At 35.0% G+C, this 17,773-nt stretch overlaps 1 protein-coding gene across 2 annotated transcripts in view; it reads left to right on the top strand.

Moving 5' to 3' along the window:
* Positions 1-17,773, top strand: part of LOC121327809 (F-box-like/WD repeat-containing protein TBL1X) — a 59,352-nt gene that overhangs the window by 38,421 nt on the left and 3,158 nt on the right. Inside the window, exons 2-15 of one of the 2 annotated variants that reach the window (XM_041272017.1) lie at positions 3,889-3,995; positions 8,042-8,187; positions 8,551-8,773; positions 9,815-9,868; positions 11,394-11,526; positions 11,938-12,079; positions 12,637-12,700; positions 12,790-12,887; positions 13,135-13,195; positions 14,214-14,335; positions 14,894-14,968; positions 15,421-15,548; positions 16,468-16,633; positions 16,864-16,965. In XM_041272017.1, coding sequence (XP_041127951.1) covers positions 3,938-3,995; positions 8,042-8,187; positions 8,551-8,773; positions 9,815-9,868; positions 11,394-11,526; positions 11,938-12,079; positions 12,637-12,700; positions 12,790-12,887; positions 13,135-13,195; positions 14,214-14,335; positions 14,894-14,968; positions 15,421-15,548; positions 16,468-16,633; positions 16,864-16,965 — 1,572 coding nt within the window. In that variant the 5' untranslated portion in view covers positions 3,889-3,937. The remainder of the gene's footprint in view (positions 1-3,888; positions 3,996-8,041; positions 8,188-8,550; positions 8,774-9,814; positions 9,869-11,393; positions 11,527-11,937; positions 12,080-12,636; positions 12,701-12,789; positions 12,888-13,134; positions 13,196-14,213; positions 14,336-14,893; positions 14,969-15,420; positions 15,549-16,467; positions 16,634-16,863; positions 16,966-17,773) is intronic. The other variant, XM_041272018.1, reaches the window with a different exon arrangement.

Here is a 17,773-nt window from a genome sequence, read left to right as displayed (position 1 = left end):
AAATATGTTGATATGACATTGACCTTGGACCTAATATGTCTTTAAGTATACTACAGAGACATTACACTTTGAGTTAATGGCTTAACATTTGCACAGCAGTTTTCTAGGATGTTTGTAATAAGTTCCATTTACTCTGTTGTAAATCAAAATTTACCATTTCACTGTTTTAACTGTTCAACATATTAATGGCAGTTATTTCTTACATGGGCCTGTACATTTTAGTTCATGTTCATAACCAATTATAAAAGACACCAAATTGTTATTCACAAAATTCCCATTTCTGATTACTATTTAGGATATGTTTATGGATATACTTATGGATACTTTTGTCCCAAAGAGTAAAGGCATTTATAATTTCTGAAGAACATTATGGTTTTTATTTTATAACCTAAAGCTGCAACTAGCTTAATTAAAATGAAAACTGAATATTGAATAAAAATATTCATTTTTACTGTTGTTGTTTTTCTAACAGGGATGAAGGTTAGTATTTAGATTGTATATGTATTATTACAGTTTTTACATTATTAACATGTCTTTTTAAGTCTTTGTTTTACAATCTGGCCTTTATTAAGTTGTTAGATTTTAAATATATATTTTAAATACAACAGTGGCCAAATTACCTTAGCAAGCTTCATCTTCACATTGTTTACAAGCTGTAGCCATCCCCTCTGTTTTCCCATACTGTCATGTTTTTGTGCAGGGAAAAACAACAATCTCTTTCTCAATAAGCTATGAACACCCAAATACTGCATTCAAAGGGATTATTACCATATAAATGAGCATTTTACACAAAATAATGTATGATTTTTTTCTAGAATGTTCTTGTTAGTTAGAGGGAATATTTAGGTAAGTGGCTAATTTAAATTTGGATTTTTAGCATTCTGTTCACTGATAAATTAGGAAAGTATTCAGTATTATTAGCCAATCAGCTTCGAATGCTAGCAGGCTTTTAATAGACAGTAGGTAGCTGCTGAAACAACCCCATATCAATTGTGGATCAAACTTAAAATCAATCCGCGCATGTGCTGGCTTTTTTCATTTTGACTTGCTGTTTTGAAAGTTCAGCAAATACTAAACTAAAACACAATTGGTCCAAATTTATTTTATTATCCACAAAAACCAGCCAATTAATACTTTGCACCGACAAAAGCAACCAATCTTGTAACCGCAACTGCCAAGTCAGCCAATCACAGCCTGTCAGCTCGAACCAGAGCTCAGACAGCATCTTTCAACAACAAACCGAGACAGACAGCTTTACCGTGTGGTATTTGAACTTGACTTTCGTTAGCACCCTTACCTTCGGCTCGGGAAGCATGACTCCAGTCACGTTCAACTACAACGCAGCAAAGCCTTCATCGATGGGCACTATCACTTAATTACAAACTGTTTCTTCCATTTTTGAATCTGCTGCATATCATTTTGTTCACCCAATTTGGCAGAATCTGTTTCAATTAAAAAAAATGCCTTTATTTTCTTTATTTATTATTATTATTATTATTATTATTATTATTATTATTATTATTATTATTATTATTATTATTTTAAACCACCAACGGTATTTTAATTGTTTTTCTTTTGAGGACATCTTTCTTCCCTGTAGTTGTGAAGAAATATTTTCTTTCCTGCTGTGACCCATAATGACGACACAATTTTGTCAAAGTTCAGCAAATATTAAAATAAGTCACCCTCTTAAATATATTATGCTAACCTTAAGCTACATTCATTTTACTAGTCATTATTCTTGTGCTAGTTTTATAATTTACACAATTGAATGCCCTTGCGGTATTTCCATAAATGTGAATCCTTGAAATATCTTAACAGTTTTGTTATTTTTAGAATAAAAACTAGGTCTGTCATGAATCATATAATTCATGTTATTCAGCGTTATGTATCGTGAACATTTATTTTCCAGTGGATTTTCCGTTGATAGTACTTTGTGTTGTAGGGTAGAGAGTTGATTATCCGATCTTTGGTCAACCGTACTGTGGTGTATTACGCACTCAGCTTCTGCTACTAAAATGGCTACAAGATTTAGTTGCCAAAAAAAGCACCAGCAGACTGAGTCAGATGAAAGTTACAGAATTATTCAGATCACCAAAACCTTAGATATAGTATCGTGTGCTTTAAATTGTTGCTGTTAAGCAAATTGAAACAGTGACCTCATTCTTGATTTTTATTTTATTTTGTCAGTAAGGGCTGGAGAGACTGTCTAGTATTGAGCAGCTAAGAACTTTTATTTCATTCATTTCAGTTGCATGTTATTACAATGTCTTAACAGCAAGTATCAAAGTAGAGAAACATTTTACTGAAATTTTGGAGTTTAATGATTCCTAAAGGTCTGTAATGTATCCACAGTTGTACTAAATTGTATTCTTTTCAGAGTTTTGATATATGGTATGTTTAATTACAGTATTTCATTGCCTTAACTGTAAAGTTTTACTGAATTGCATTAATTGAATGATTTGTAAAGCTCCGCAATGTTGTATGCTTAATGTGATAGAATAGGTTACTAGCTTTATATCATCAGTAGGTACTTTTGTCTGTCAACTTTATTCTTTACATTGTTAAAGGTACAGTAGTTGTTTTTAATACCTGATTATCCATACAAATTGATTATGCAGAGTAGTGTAGGTCCCAATTAGTTTGGATAATTGACTCTAATGTATTTGAATTACCCTGTTTTGCAGTATGAATTGACTACACTAGATTTTGAGTATTATTGTTGGACAGGACCTTGGCAATTATTTTTCACTTGCAGCATCTCCTTTGTGCTCAAGTAGTATCAGGATTTGTTTTTACTGTCACATTCGGTAGTCTCAACTGCTCTATTAAATTCATCTTCAAGCAGTCAGGCTGGTATTGAATCGTGAGAGGTCAAGGCTAACTAATAGCAAAAGGGCGCTGGATTACAGTAGAAGTGTTGTACTGCCTAAAAAAAAAAAAAAAAAACTAGAATTCTGCTGTAATATTTTTGCACTAATTTTGTTAAACCTAATAAAGGATGTTTTCAGTCAAAACTCTTGTGTCTGACAGTCGTGTTCTTCCAACGAGGAAAGTATAAAAAATGAAACTCGAATATACACATACGTGTATGAAAACTGAATGCTGTTACACTCTAATATAGAATGCTGATAAAGAAAAGATGTTCTTAGTATCTGTTAACCCATGTAAATACATTTGTTTGTGAGTCATGTCAAATGGGCTTTACCACATGCAGAATGTATTCTAGTTACTAGATATTGATGCAAAAATTGTGTTGCATTGATTCTGCAAAAGTTCTGCATAACTATTAAACATTCAATAGTACTGAATTTAGAAATACTAAAACAAACGTTATACATTATTTTAGTATTTCTTAATGGCATTGAAAGAGTGTGCTTCTTATTCATGCTAGACTACTGTGGTATACACCACCATAGTAGCCAGGGTCAACACAGTGACACTGTTTAACCTTTCTAGTCAACTATCTTTTGATTCCTTTTAAGCCATGATTTATACAAATCCTTAATCCTGTGTCCTACACCTCAAATCATTTTACACCTTACCTACTGTATCTTGTCACACAAAGCTCAAACAGTGTGCAACTTCTATCTGTAATAAAAAATAAAGAAAACTAAACACCTGGCCAGATTGGAATAACTAAGATACCTTCTCTTGAAAAAACTGTTATTTATTTGTTAAAAATGTATTGTTTTGTAACAGCAACTATTTTTCACTTTCTGTTAAGTTGCTGAAAATGGTCATTCATTAGGAGATATGTAAAATATGCAATTTAAATATATATATATATATATATATATATATATATATATATATATATATATATATATATATATATATATATATATATATATATAAAAACATTTTTGTTTGTTTTGTTTTACACAGATTGTGAAACACCCTTCTTATAAACCTCATAATTTGAGGTGAGGCTAAGATGAGTATAACCAGTGACGAAGTGAACTTCTTGGTATATCGATATCTCCAGGAATCTGGTAAGAAACGATTTTCAAGATTAAACACTGTTAACACATTGACTGGCTGTACAAAGGCTCATCAACAGCCCCCCTGTTTTGTAACTGCATATGTTCTGCCTGTGCAGTTTATTCACAGTGGGTGCTAACAGTATGATTAAGTCCAGGATTTTAAAAGAGGCTTTAGAGACTGTAATTCATATAGATACACACTTTGATCTATGTTTGTGTGGTGTATTGTTTTTTTAAAGCAATTTAACAGATGAGCAGTATTTTGTTGAATTGTCATCATTGTCATCAAAAACAACAAACTATCAAGAATGAGGTATGATCTTCGTAACAAAGCTCTATGTAAAGAAAAACTCAGGTATAAACTATTTTGTTCTCCTCAAACAGACATAAATATACAAGAGAAAAAGACGCAGTCAGACCAGTAATTGTAAATAATGTAAACCACTTCAAAGACCACCAAGCATACTTGAAGCTGTGAAAAACCATTTTTACTGTGGTTTCAGCAATGCAGTTCCACTGTCATGTGTCCTTGTTAATGTCCTGTAAGTAATTGCTGATGTCGGCACAGAAACTTCAACCCAGACATCAGCTTAGTGTAGAAATATAAAGCTGTAGGAAATCTTGATTGATTGAAGTACTAAAAGTAGAAGAGGTGGTTGTTCTGCAGTATTGATGTTGTCATATAATAGATTTTGCTCTATATCATTTAAATGACTCTATTTATTTATTTATTTATTTTAGTCTATAATGTGCAATATAATTCTGAATGATTACTTTTTACATTGCAGTTGGGCAAGTTGAACTGATAAGTTCTCTCACTTTGGTTATCACTTTTGCTTAGATTCTAACTCCCCAGGAAAGCGAGAGTGTGGATGGGTTAGTGTTTTAAGGAAATGTAGAAATATAACTGCAAAATACCTAAACAGAAAACCGCAGTTACAGCTACTTTTATGTATGCTACCAGACAAATGAACACCAGTCCCTAGGGCTGTTTGTTCTTTCAGCAAAACATCTGCAGTAGGGACCATGGCTGTTGTGAAGGTAGCTATTTCAGTTTAGACATAGAGACCACAGTGAACACATTTTAGATTTATTTTTTTTCCCCATGTGTTAATTATAATAAAATAAAATACTTTAGAGGCTATATTATCTAATGAAAGTTGCTGCTGCTACTTTCATTACAAATTTCTCCAAAACAATTTTGGATGGCATTTCCTCGGCCAAAAACTAGCATTACCCTTCACTTATGTGTTTATGGTGTTTGGCATGCTACTCTGTAGAGAACTGTATTCTGTGATTCTCCTTCGTCAAGCTCAACTGTGGCTATTGTGCAAGAACAAGTACTCTTTTAGGTCAGTAACTTAATAAAGCTGCCGCCATTACAATGTTGAAGTCTCATGTCTCACAGACACCGTCATTGACGTCATATTTACAGGGTTATGTAACCTGCTAGCTGCTGGTGACCCTGACATTGACCTTTCGAACTTGTGTGCCTATTTTGAGGTAACAAGCTCTGTTACGCATAATTCTAGGTTACTCACTGGCTGTTCGATGATTCCATGCAGTAAATTGTTTGATTGGTATCGCTGGCCATACATTTATGTCTGGGCTGAATTAAATAAAAGTTAGCCTGAGTGCCATTACAGCAGATCTTCTCTGCATGGGATCTTTTCTGTGCGTGTGATTTTAAAGAAAATGAAATACATTTTTAAAATACAAATATCCCATCACAGATGGTCTTTGATTTGGTGTGTCGTTGTGACACGCTTTCATATCCCTGGGGAGACATTACCCTCTGCTCTCCATATACTGCTTTTACCTTTTTTTTTTTTTTTTTTTTTTTTTTTTTACTTTTTAATGCATTGGCTGGCATGCATTCACTGGTTTAAAAAAGCAAAACAGTTGCATTGCAAAATTTTTGTGTTTGCGTTTTTTTAGAAAGGAGTTAATAAATACATGCTAACTAGTTATCTAATTTAACTCTTATTTGAAGTGAACCTGTGCTGTGGTTTATATCCTGGTAATCACAAAACAATTTCATCATTACAGTAAGAAGTTACAGTAGAAAGTAATAGATTTGTAGCAAAACTGGATTTGAGTGTTTAAATAAATAAATAAATAAAAATACAAACTCGACATGCCTTGTAATCAGTCTGCTATGAATCCTGAATAGTGAATCACACAGAGACGTCCAGCTTGTGTAAGAACTCCTAATACCGCGTGTATCCTCCCTTGACCTGGACCCAAACCCCCCTGGGAGACACATGGACTGATTTAAAGCACAATTCCAGCCCTTACTTAACAGGCAGCTTGTTGTGACTGAGGATCATCGTAGCCCTTTGTTTCAGTTTTGTATGTGTGAATTTAGATCCACAGAATCAGTATGATTCACACAAAACAAAGAGAAGTACTCTTCTGCTTCCCTGAGTTACCTTGTGTTTAATCTGCAGTTATATTCTGCAAAAGCAGCTTGATGTGATGGAGACCTGACTTGAGATTTCTGTGCTTTTTGATGGTGTTTTAGGATTCAGACATTTTATTATTGGGGTTGTATATACTACTACTACTACTACTACTGCATTAATAAAAAAAAGTTGACAAATTAAGATTTCCATTACATGAGAGTAGATGTTAAAACTTCATACTGATTTGAACTCGGCTTTCGCTAAGATAAGCACCAACTAGCTTTACAATAAACGAATGTGATCCATTTGCATCTCCATCCATTTCCGTTTCTTTCCATCTGATGATGCAGATATCCTTCTGCCTTGTGCTGATGGCTGAAGTGTAATAGTTAATGAGGTCATTGGCTCTGTTGGGTTCGGTGTGCTGAGTATATATGTTTCTGCCAAACACAGATCTGTCTCTTTCATTTTAGTCTCATTACTAAAAAGGAAAACTTCTTGTTCAATTATCTCTTAGCTTGAGGTGTAGACAGTTGAGGTATACGTTTCAGGTTTTGGCAAACAGGTTTGACAAAATCTGCCAACCTTAATCATTTCAAGTGTGTGCTGCCCTAAACCAGCCTCCTATATCTTTGATTATTCTGTTCTTTCCCAGTAGTTCCTTTTAAGACACATTCCACTGTAAACTGTGGCTGTGCTGTAGATCACTGGCTGTTCTACAAAGGGAATTACCCCCTCATTCAATGTGATCATGTCAGCACATTAGTTCTGGCTGAGTTTTTTTTTTTTTCCATCTTGCTTAAGGTTAGCATCTTGGATTTTCTAATATGAATGAATGTTACTGGATTTTATTTACTCTTTTCAAATCTTTGCAGTTTCTTCACTTTTTGTTTTGGATGCATTGTAAACTATGTCTTGCACACCTTGAAAAGCACAATCTTTGTGTTCTGTTGTAAACTGTTTTGATATTTGAAATGTTAAACAGAATACCTTTTTTTGTACAAAGCAACAGCTAAGTAAAAAAAAAAAAAAAGTCCTGTCTGTGCAGAGGGAATTTTAATACCAATACTAAACTATGAAAAGAATCGGAAAATGAAGAGCTATGCTTTGCATGCATTTTTTAACTGGATGTGCTCATCTGGGTGAATAGGTTGCGGATCCTTTTCAGTTATGTGCTGGTTTGTGGAAACTGGATGCCTCTGAATTTTGAGTTATGTGCTTGGTGTTTTGCAAATGTGGAAAGTATGTTACTATGTCAATAATGATATGGTCGCTAAGTGGCCAACTGCTGCTCTGAAGCATGTCTTAAAGCAGCAAACCCCAAAACAAACAGGAGCTAAAGCTTTGACTTGTACCTGTTGTTTTGTTTTCATAACCCTGTTTATAAACATTTCTCAAATTTAAAAGTTTTAACAGTCGGGACTATCAATCCCACCCCCTGAAACCTGAGCGCTACAATGTCTCTGAAAAGCAATTTCCAACAGCGTCAATATGACATTTACATCCGATGAATCATCCATCTTAGGAAATTGAACTTTTGTATTGTGCTAAAAATGTTTTACAGCAGACTACTGCAGTTGGGTTGTTAATCGCTTCGAGATTACGTTTGAAACGTCATTAGAAAATCTTTTTTTTGTTTTTTGTTTTCAGGCTTCTCCCATTCTGCATTCACCTTTGGTATTGAAAGCCACATTAGCCAGTCTAACATCAATGGGACTTTAGTGCCACCTGCTGCTCTTATTTCCATTCTTCAGAAAGGCTTGCAGTATGTGGAAGCTGAAATCAGCATCAACGAGGTAAACACAGTACTGGAGTGTGATCGTGATTGAGGGGGAAAGCTGCTGTCTGTCTTGTGTTACTTGCATCCAAGGCATCTGTAATCTGAAGTGCAAAACAAACTGACAACTGAATATATATATATATATATATATATATATATATATATATATATATATATATATATATATATATATATATATATTTTTTTCACTTCGTATATAAAAAAAGTGGTTCAATATAATTAATTCAAACTTTTTCTTAAGATGCCAAACAAAAAGCATGCTTATAGGAAGCACAGCATGCTTTTGGGGGCTCTTTTTTAAAACCACAACCTTGGCAGCCATACTGATATAGATATTTTTGTAACTTTTCTTGTCCAGGACGGCACAGTGTTCGATGGCAGGCCGATCGAATCACTTTCTCTAATAGACGCGGTGATGCCCGATGCTGTACAGACTCGACAGCAGGTGTTCAGAGAGAAGCTAGCCCAGCAGCAGGCTGCAGTGGCAGCAGCGGCAGTGACTTCAGCGGCTGTCCAGCAAAACACACCAAAGAACGGAGAGGCTACTTTAAATGGAGAGGAGAATGGGGCACATGCAATAAGTAAGTTCTACTTCATACACATAGTTAAATGTGTGTGGTTTGTATTTGTAAACTGTACTGTAAATGCTGTTTAAAACATCTGTTTTTCGGGCTTGAGTTTTGATTATACTGAACGGACAAACTGAAAGAATCATTCTAATTTTTGTATGCAGTTGCTATAATACATGTTTGCATTTGTATTGGAGGAATTAAATAGCATACCTTTATCTTCTATCAAATCTTCTGCGTGCTTTATGTAACAAGCAGTGTGCCAGAAAGCAACACCGTTTTAATAACCTTACGTTCATGTTTGCATGCCGTACCACATCAAATGCTGTTAGAGCATACATTGTTTTGATATGCAAGTGGTTATATAGAGAAATTGGAGCAAAAGTGGCTATTAATGTATCTGACAATCATAAAACAACATTCACAAGGAAAACTAAAGATTCTCTTTGAGTGGTAGCCTGTTAATTTACTCAAGGCATATGAATAGCACACAAGAGACAGGAACAGTAGATAAGGTAGTAAGAATGCTGAAATGTCTTGTTGAGTCCTACAATGCTTTTATAATACAAATGACACCACAGTTTCTTCTCCTGTCTGCTTTATCTAAAGTATGTGCATAGTTCAAAAACGTGTATAAGATTTGCAAATCAGTTAAAATGATCTAACCTTTGTATTTATTTTGATTTATGTAATAATTTCACACTACAGATGGTTTATGCACTTTGATATCATGAAATCTCACTTTGACTTCATGGACCCTTACTTTGTTTAGAGAGAAGCTACATTCCCTAATGTTAAGGTATTGTAGTTAAGTGTACAAGAGAAGTAAATATTCCAGTAGTTTAAGCCTTTAGTGCCTTCATAGAATTATTATTATTATTTTTTTTTTTTTGGTATTTCATGTGCTTGTGTTCTAACCCTTTGTCAGCATCAAGGCGCGCAAATGCACCCCAGTGAGTTTAAAATGATCGTATCTCATGATTCTTTGAAGATCATGGGATACCCTTACATGTGATAAAACTTTGATTTTTTACTTTTTATTTTTATATCAAGAACATCCCTGTCCGACTTGGGAAATGGGAGGAACCCTTCTTCAAACTACATATGGTAATTTTTTGGGGTGTATTTGCACCACATTCCACCTTCCGAGGGTTACGGAAATGATACATCTTTCATATGCGCAATAACACATTACCAACACAGGCTTGTGATGGCAGACAAAAACAATATTGCTGAAGCAGTGGGGAGTGAGGAGAAATTATATAAAGATGTGTATTTTATAAAATAATTGTTTCTTTTTATTTATTTATTCAAATTGCAAATTTAGTTATAATTTCAGAATGATAAAAGCATCAAACTGTGTCTATGTTTGTATGTAAGTTTCAGTCACTGTATGTGATAGGACATGGAGATACAGGCTAAGGGGGGGGAGCAGGGGGTGGGGTGCGCTGCTGAGATTGGAGGGCTATATCTTGTTTTATTACATTTTTTTAATTATTATTTTTTGGACTGGACACATTTTTAGACATGTTATTTTTTTTTGGTACAAATAATGCGCCTTCACGTTGTTCATTTCATTATTTAGATTTATTTATTGTTTGTTTATTTGCTAAGTTATCAGTGCAATAAATGTATTTATTTTTGTATTGTTATTAGTAGTATTATTTTTTTATAGCCAGTGAGTGACTCTTACTACAAAATATGCGGAACAGAAAGTATTTATTGACAAAATGTTAATTTAAAAATCATTCCAGAAGTCCAAAACTGTGTTTGATGTTTTGTGTCGATTTTTAAATTTTTTTTAACCACGTCTCTGTGTGGCATACAGTTGCTACCCATTCCACGTTGCATGTAAGCTCAATGTGTGCCGCTGACGAGGGGTTAAAAAATACGTACAACAAATATATACCGAGCATCAAAAGAAACTTATCACTATTATAATACATTTATTTTTTTAAAACATAAGGTATATAAATGATGGACATTGACAAAAGAAAATTTGATTTGTTTTTAATTACTCAATCGTTCGTCCTTGACCATGACATTTTTGAGTAACTATGACTGAACCACATTCACTTAATCACCTAATTTTGAGACAGTTGATTGGACACTGGATATGGAGTGATTGCAGTTATTGAATTGCAAGATTAAATAAAAGCAATAAAGAAAATCGCAGAAAAAAAAGAAAAAAAACATGCCACGTCTGTGAAGAGAGTAGCGCCTTCGTGCAATCGGCATGTTGGAGGCTGGACTAGGGCAGCGTACTGTGGCTCGCCGTCTTGGGTGCTCACAGCCAGCAATTTCAAACCTGCCGAGGTGGTATAACCAGACACACTCTGTCAATGACAGGCCATGAACTGGGAGACCGAGTCACAATAACTGCCCAAGATCGACAGATCATTTTGCAGCGTCTTTGTGATATAAATTGTTAATCGGCACAATAAAAAGCTACTGCACCTGCTCTAAAACAGAGTTTGTCATTTTTCGATCACATCTGCTGAATTTTATCCAAATATAAGTGATAAGTTTCTTTTGATGCTCAGTATATTTCTGAAAGAAAACAGACATCCTTTCTTTATAAAAAATATGAACTACTGTAACCTTGCCAACATGTCTCAATTTCTTGTTGCAGATAATCATTCAGAGACCATGGAGATTGATGGGGACGTGGACATTCCAGCAAGCAAGGCTACGGTCCTCAGAGGCCACGAATCAGAAGTGTTTATCTGTGCCTGGAACCCAGTCAGTGATCTTTTGGCATCGGGGTGAGTCTTTTATCTTTCACTGTGGATTTGCTAACGGGTCGTTGTCTAATGTCAGGGGAATGGCTGTGGGGATTCAGAGCTGACATTGTGGTTTTAGGTTTGACTCTGGTTTACTTTTCTTTTCAATAAAGATTTGACCATGATCAAGCATCCCCCATAGGGGTGTTTACATGTGTTAGTAAATCTTTTGCACTTTCAACACCATCTCAGGTCCACATTTACATTAGCAATTTAGACAAATAGAAAGATTAAAAAATGTCTGATGATTTGACAGGGTCATTACTTAAACAGACAATGGTAGCAGTAAAATGTGTGTGCCGCTCCCGTTGGTACTGCTAAGCATTTCAAATGTGACTTCACGTGTAGGTATGAAACTCATCCGTGCTTGTTCGTATCTGTTTAAATGTTTAGATCTGGTGACTCCACTGCAAGGATATGGAACCTGAATGAAAATGGAAACAGCGGCTCCACTCAGTTAGTTCTGAGGCATTGTATACGAGAAGGAGGACAGGATGTCCCCAGCAATAAAGATGTCACTTCCTTGGACTGGAATGTGAGTATAGTCATTGTGTGAATTTATTATTTTACCATATAAAGATGTGCAAAGATAATTGTGCAAATATACTGTGTATCATTACCAGTTCAACATGTTGCATTGCTATGAAACCAAAACAGCTGGATCTGGGTCTGGATTATCTGGACCGTTTAACTCTGTGGTTTGTTAAAGCCCACGATGCTAACTGACACTATCTGGAAACCTGCAGTAATGATATAATAGAATGAGAACAGAAGTGATAATGTATGCTATTTTGTGCTCCCAATCTCTGCTTTGATAAATCCGTACATTAATTTCATTTTTATTTGTCTTTGAATAAGTGGAATTAGTAAAATGTCGAGAAATATTATGCCCTTAATCTTCTGAAAAATACAGGCCGTGCCAATATTTGAATATGTTTTGAGGTATTTAATTTTGCAATAAACACTCCATTTACCAAGTCACTGGATTAAGCAGCTAAATTCTTTTATTTGCACTTTTAAGAATAGAATTCCACAAGCACTCCTTTTTTTCTGGATAGAGATTTGCATCTTTGTATTTTGTCTAATCAACAGAGTGATGGAACGCTTTTGGCGACAGGGTCATATGATGGCTTTGCAAGAATATGGACTAAGGACGGTAAGAATGTTATAGATGCAGGTACATGGAACACAAAAGCTTAATGTAAACTTCAAACAAAGCAATACATCTTTTTATTTTTTAAACAGGCAATCTTGCAAGCACCTTGGGGCAACATAAAGGTCCTATTTTTGCTTTAAAGTGGAACAAAAAGGGAAATTGCATTCTCAGCGCAGGTGTGGATAAGGTATGTGTTTTGGAAACCACATAAAAAATGTCTGAAGGAAAAAACATGCATCTCTAGTTTAATGTAAAGCTTAGGACACAATCCCACTGCTTTTAAGTTTATTCCGCAGTGTATTTTTGTTAAGATTTGCAATGGCTGGAAGTAAATATTTTCCACTGAACTCTACAGAGAATATGCAACCTTGTCAAAAGCTTCATCATTGCTGACAATCTTATCTTTTTTTTTTTTTTTTTTTTTAAAACTACAGACAACAATCATCTGGGATGCACACACAGGCGAGGCAAAGCAGCAGTTTCCATTCCACTCAGGTGTGTGTCCGTGTTGGAAAAGATTAGATTGTTGAAAAGGGTGTGCTGACAAGCTTCGATTTTAAAGCAGATTGTTAGGAGGGGACATTTTATGACAGTGATAAATTAGGCCTTTGAAGGCACTGACGCCAACATCTCCGATTCTATCAGAATACCCTATCAGAATACCGTGAAGCATATACTGCCTAGTTTGAATGCTTGTGTTGCCAGGTTCCAAATTAAAAATAACTGGGAGAATTGATATCTGAACAGTGCCTAATAAAGGGGCACATAAGGACTTTTTTTATTTTATTGTGTTAGATGTTCCCATGTGTTGCTACAGCTGTTTACGTAAAGTGTGTATTGTTTTAATTTCTTTTTTTTTTTTTTTACATTTTGACCACTTTTTTGCCTCAAGATGGCTTTCCATGTACCAGCATGGGAAATGTAGTTCTGAGTCCATGCGGGGTATGTGGAAAGCCATCCTGAGGCAGGATAAAGTTTAAAGTGGTCAAATAATTTAAAAAATACACACACCTCATATAAACAGTTGTAGCAACACATGCTGCAATAAAACACAATACACCACAGTAACACAATAAAAGAAAAAGGTCCTTATGTGTCCTTTAAGATTTAAAGCACATAATCAATGAAGATTAAATGTCACAAATGCACATTGTTTCTGTTTGGTAATACAGTAGTTGTATTGATGCTGTTATATGTTTGTGGATTCTGTTTCATTTTCTGTTGTATATAAGTATACATATAAGTTCATAGTTTTACAGCATGATGTTAGATGCCTGTTCCTATTTGGGTGATATTCACAGGCAAAGCACTTGCAAGCATCTGGAACTGCAAGTGCTAAGTTTACTTAATTCTCTGCTCTCCAGATGTCTCTAAATGGCTTCAAGCTGGCTGTGAGATTCCTCGTTGTTTGGCTGTTATCTGTTTTTCTTATTTAGAGAAAGAGTATGTAAGGATTTACCTTTCAACTCTGTTGACTCCACCATTTTTAAACTCGCACATTTCTGCTTCACAGCTCCTGCCCTGGATGTGGACTGGCAGAATAACACTACCTTTGCCTCCTGCAGTACTGACATGTGCATTCACGTGTGCCGGCTTGGCTGTGACCGCCCAGTCAAAACATTTCAAGGACACACAGTAAGTGTAACAGTTTGTGGAAATTATTAACTGTGTCATACCCAAATGGAGGTGAATGCTATTCAGAGCACCACTTCTGTTTTTAGGCTACCTTTTACTCTGTGGTTGATAACGTTCTGCTAAGAGATTGAGTAATATTGATAACTGTATTGATAGCAGGACAAGTAAGCAGAGGTGCAATCAGGAAACTAATTTTCTTATAAAATATTGGACTGGTAATAATTGCCATTGAATACTTTTATTATTCGAAGCAAAATGACTGAAAAGCATGTGCATATTACTATAAAGTAATATCATACATACAATGAGAAAGCAAGAAGTCAAATTTCTTTCATTAGATTCTGCCATTTCTCTTCACAAAAGTAACACAAACAGAAGTTTAGTCTAGCAATGCACAAATAAAGCCTGTGTTTCTGGATGAAGCTCTAAATAGGGAACTTGTGCTTGCAAAATAAAGGCCATGCCGATCAATAATTGATTGTATAAATAGTATATGAGAGAATTGCTAAAAATCTTTTGAATTAAACGATCCTGAACTGTGCCAATCTTTTGTTTCAGAATGAAGTTAATGCAATCAAATGGGATCCATCTGGTATGCTGCTAGCATCCTGCTCGGATGACATGACACTGAAGGTGAGGATATCAAATTGGAGGCTACATTCATTATTAACTGACATCACTATTCACTGACAGGAATGCTTTACTTACTGTGAGAAAAACTGAGAACAAAGCTTGCAGTTCAAAAAATGGGCTTCAGCAGCAGCTAATGGTGAAGCGCTTTCTAGAGATTTAACAGCTGTATTGTATGTCTACTATAGCTTTTGATATGAACATTTAAAACGTTGTTGTTTTTTAATGTTGATTTTTACAGCCAAAATCAGGATGTTTAATATGCACTGGTTCATTTTATTTAAATGTATATGTGGAAGTATTTAAAAATATAAATACTGTATATTTGTACAACATATTTCATGGTTCATCTTTCATAAACATACCTTGACTTGGCTTCCTGATTTGTTTTAATAGAGCTGTGAAATTTTGGAAACTATACTAATATGTTGTTTTTTTTTTTTTTTTTTTTCTAGGTCTGGAGCATGAAACAAGATAATTGTGTACATGACCTCCAGGCCCACAATAAAGAGATTTATACAATTAAATGGAGTCCAACTGGCCCTGGCACCAGCAACCCCAACTCCAACATCATGCTGGCCAGGTACAGTAAAAAAAAAAAAAAAAAAAAACATGCACCTGACTCAAGAAGCAGATAATAAGGATAAGGGTGGTTGCACAGCAATAGGTGTTTAGCTTAACTAAGTGTTGGCTAATTGTGTATCTTATGATAAAATATGTGTTTCTTTGTCAGAATATTTCACTGCTCTCCAGATACACTTCCTGAAGAAAAACATCCATTTTTAGCCCTGACTATTCACACCTTTTTTTGTAACTTATCTTCACATGCTGCTTCCAGTGCGTTGTCTTCCTTGGGTTATCTCATGACTTGCACTTCTAAGTACATTTCTGAGGCAATCTTTTAAACTATTTTTAGTTAATTTATTTGTAGTTTCTTTTCTCATTTATTATTTTTTTGTACTAGTAGTGTTTAAAAAAAAAAAAAAAAGTTTAGCTATTAATTTTATAGTTCTGAAAAGTATTTAAAATATTGAGTGAGGTGGTGCTTCCTTATTATATATATATATATATATATATATATATATATATATATATATATATATATATATATATATATATATACCGAAATTTCATTTTTTTAAAACCATACTTCTGGTATTATGAGAGGATAATACATTGGTATTATGTTGACCATTGTGCCTTTATAGAGGAAAAAATATCAGCAGTTTAGCAACATCCTGCTGGTTGTTTGTAGTAATCTTGTACATTTTGGGTCCTGGCTTCATCTCCGAGTGGTTAGTTACTGTACTGGTGGCAGCAGCTCTGAATAGAGTCTGTTTATAGGCTGCAAACAGAATTCCAGAAGGCCTGTGCACATGTAATTGGTTTGCAGTACACAACTCTTAACTCTAAACAACGTTTGACCATTCTGTATGTAGATGTGTACTAGAAATAAGCCCGATTTGTAAACTCTTGATTGCATCTGTGTCTTCTCTCACCAGTGCCTCTTTTGACTCTACTGTTCGTCTCTGGGATGTAGAAAGAGGAGTCTGTATTCACACTTTAACCAAGCACCAAGAACCTGTATACAGTGTTGCCTTTAGTCCTGATGGCAAGTACCTGGCCAGTGGCTCCTTTGACAAATGTGTTCATATATGGAACACCATGGTAAGAATTTTGAATTGATTTCATCAATGCAGATATACTAATAAAAAACACAGCAGGGAAACAAGAGAAATTTAAAATAGAATAATCGATGAAAAAAAGCTTAGTTAATAGCGATTTTATATAACTGAATTTCAGTTCTGCCAGCTTCCACTTTATTATTATTATTATTATTATTATTATTATTATTATTATTATTATTATTATTATTATTGTTGTTTAAATCTTTTTAGAGTGGATCTTTAGTGCATAGCTACAGAGGGACTGGTGGAATCTTTGAAGTTTGCTGGAATAGCATGGGTGACAAGGTTGGAGCCAGTGCATCTGATGGATCAGTAAGTGTGCTTGACCTTCAGTGTACAAACGACTTTCATTGCATAACTTTGTTTCTTTCCTGTTGGCTCTCTGTCCTCAATAAGTAAGTAGTTTCACATATCCAGTTATGTTTGACATCCCTTTACTGGTCATTGTGTTTGCAGTCATTCTTAGCTGTTCTGTTGCTCCAGTACTGAGTTCTCATATTTGTTTCTCAATCAGCCTTTAACTGGCTTTGAACTTGCTTTCAGTTTGTCTAGATCAGGGGTCTCCAACCCTGGTCCTGAAGGGCCAGTGTCCCTCCTGTTTTTTGTTCCAACTGTACCCTAGATTACTTAATCGGACCAATTAAGCTTCTAATAGTTGGAACAAAAACTAGGAGGGACACCAGCCCTGCAGGACCAGGATTGGAGACCCCTGGTATAGATCATCCTAATTTTTGGGACTGAATGACTATTTAATGGCATTCATTATCGTGTTACAATGTGACTTCTCAACCCGTCGGTCCCAGCTATCTGTCTATAAACTATTGCAGGCATAGGTGTACGTAATAATATACGTGTTTAAAAAGAAATAATAATACCGGTATTACGTGTTCACTCTGGGTCAGTCATATAAACTGCAGCACAAGGTATCAGAGAGATGCTACTACATAAAAAAACATTGTAGCAAAGAGTTTTGTGTAGCAGATTGCTACCAAATATACGTTAACTTCGAGGCTTGGTATAGCCCATTAGTAAATCTATCATGATTGCAGGGTCTCCTTTTAAATGAGACCTCAGTCTCAGCAGAAAGCGTCCTGGTTTTCAAACCAAGCCTTTTATAGAG

The sequence above is a fragment of the Polyodon spathula genome, chromosome 15, assembly GCF_017654505.1.
Source record: "Polyodon spathula isolate WHYD16114869_AA chromosome 15, ASM1765450v1, whole genome shotgun sequence".
NCBI classification, from domain to species: Eukaryota; Metazoa; Chordata; class Actinopteri; order Acipenseriformes; family Polyodontidae; genus Polyodon; species Polyodon spathula.
The sequence above is the reverse complement of the archived record's forward strand: the minus strand, read 5'-3'. Positions and strand labels throughout refer to the sequence as shown.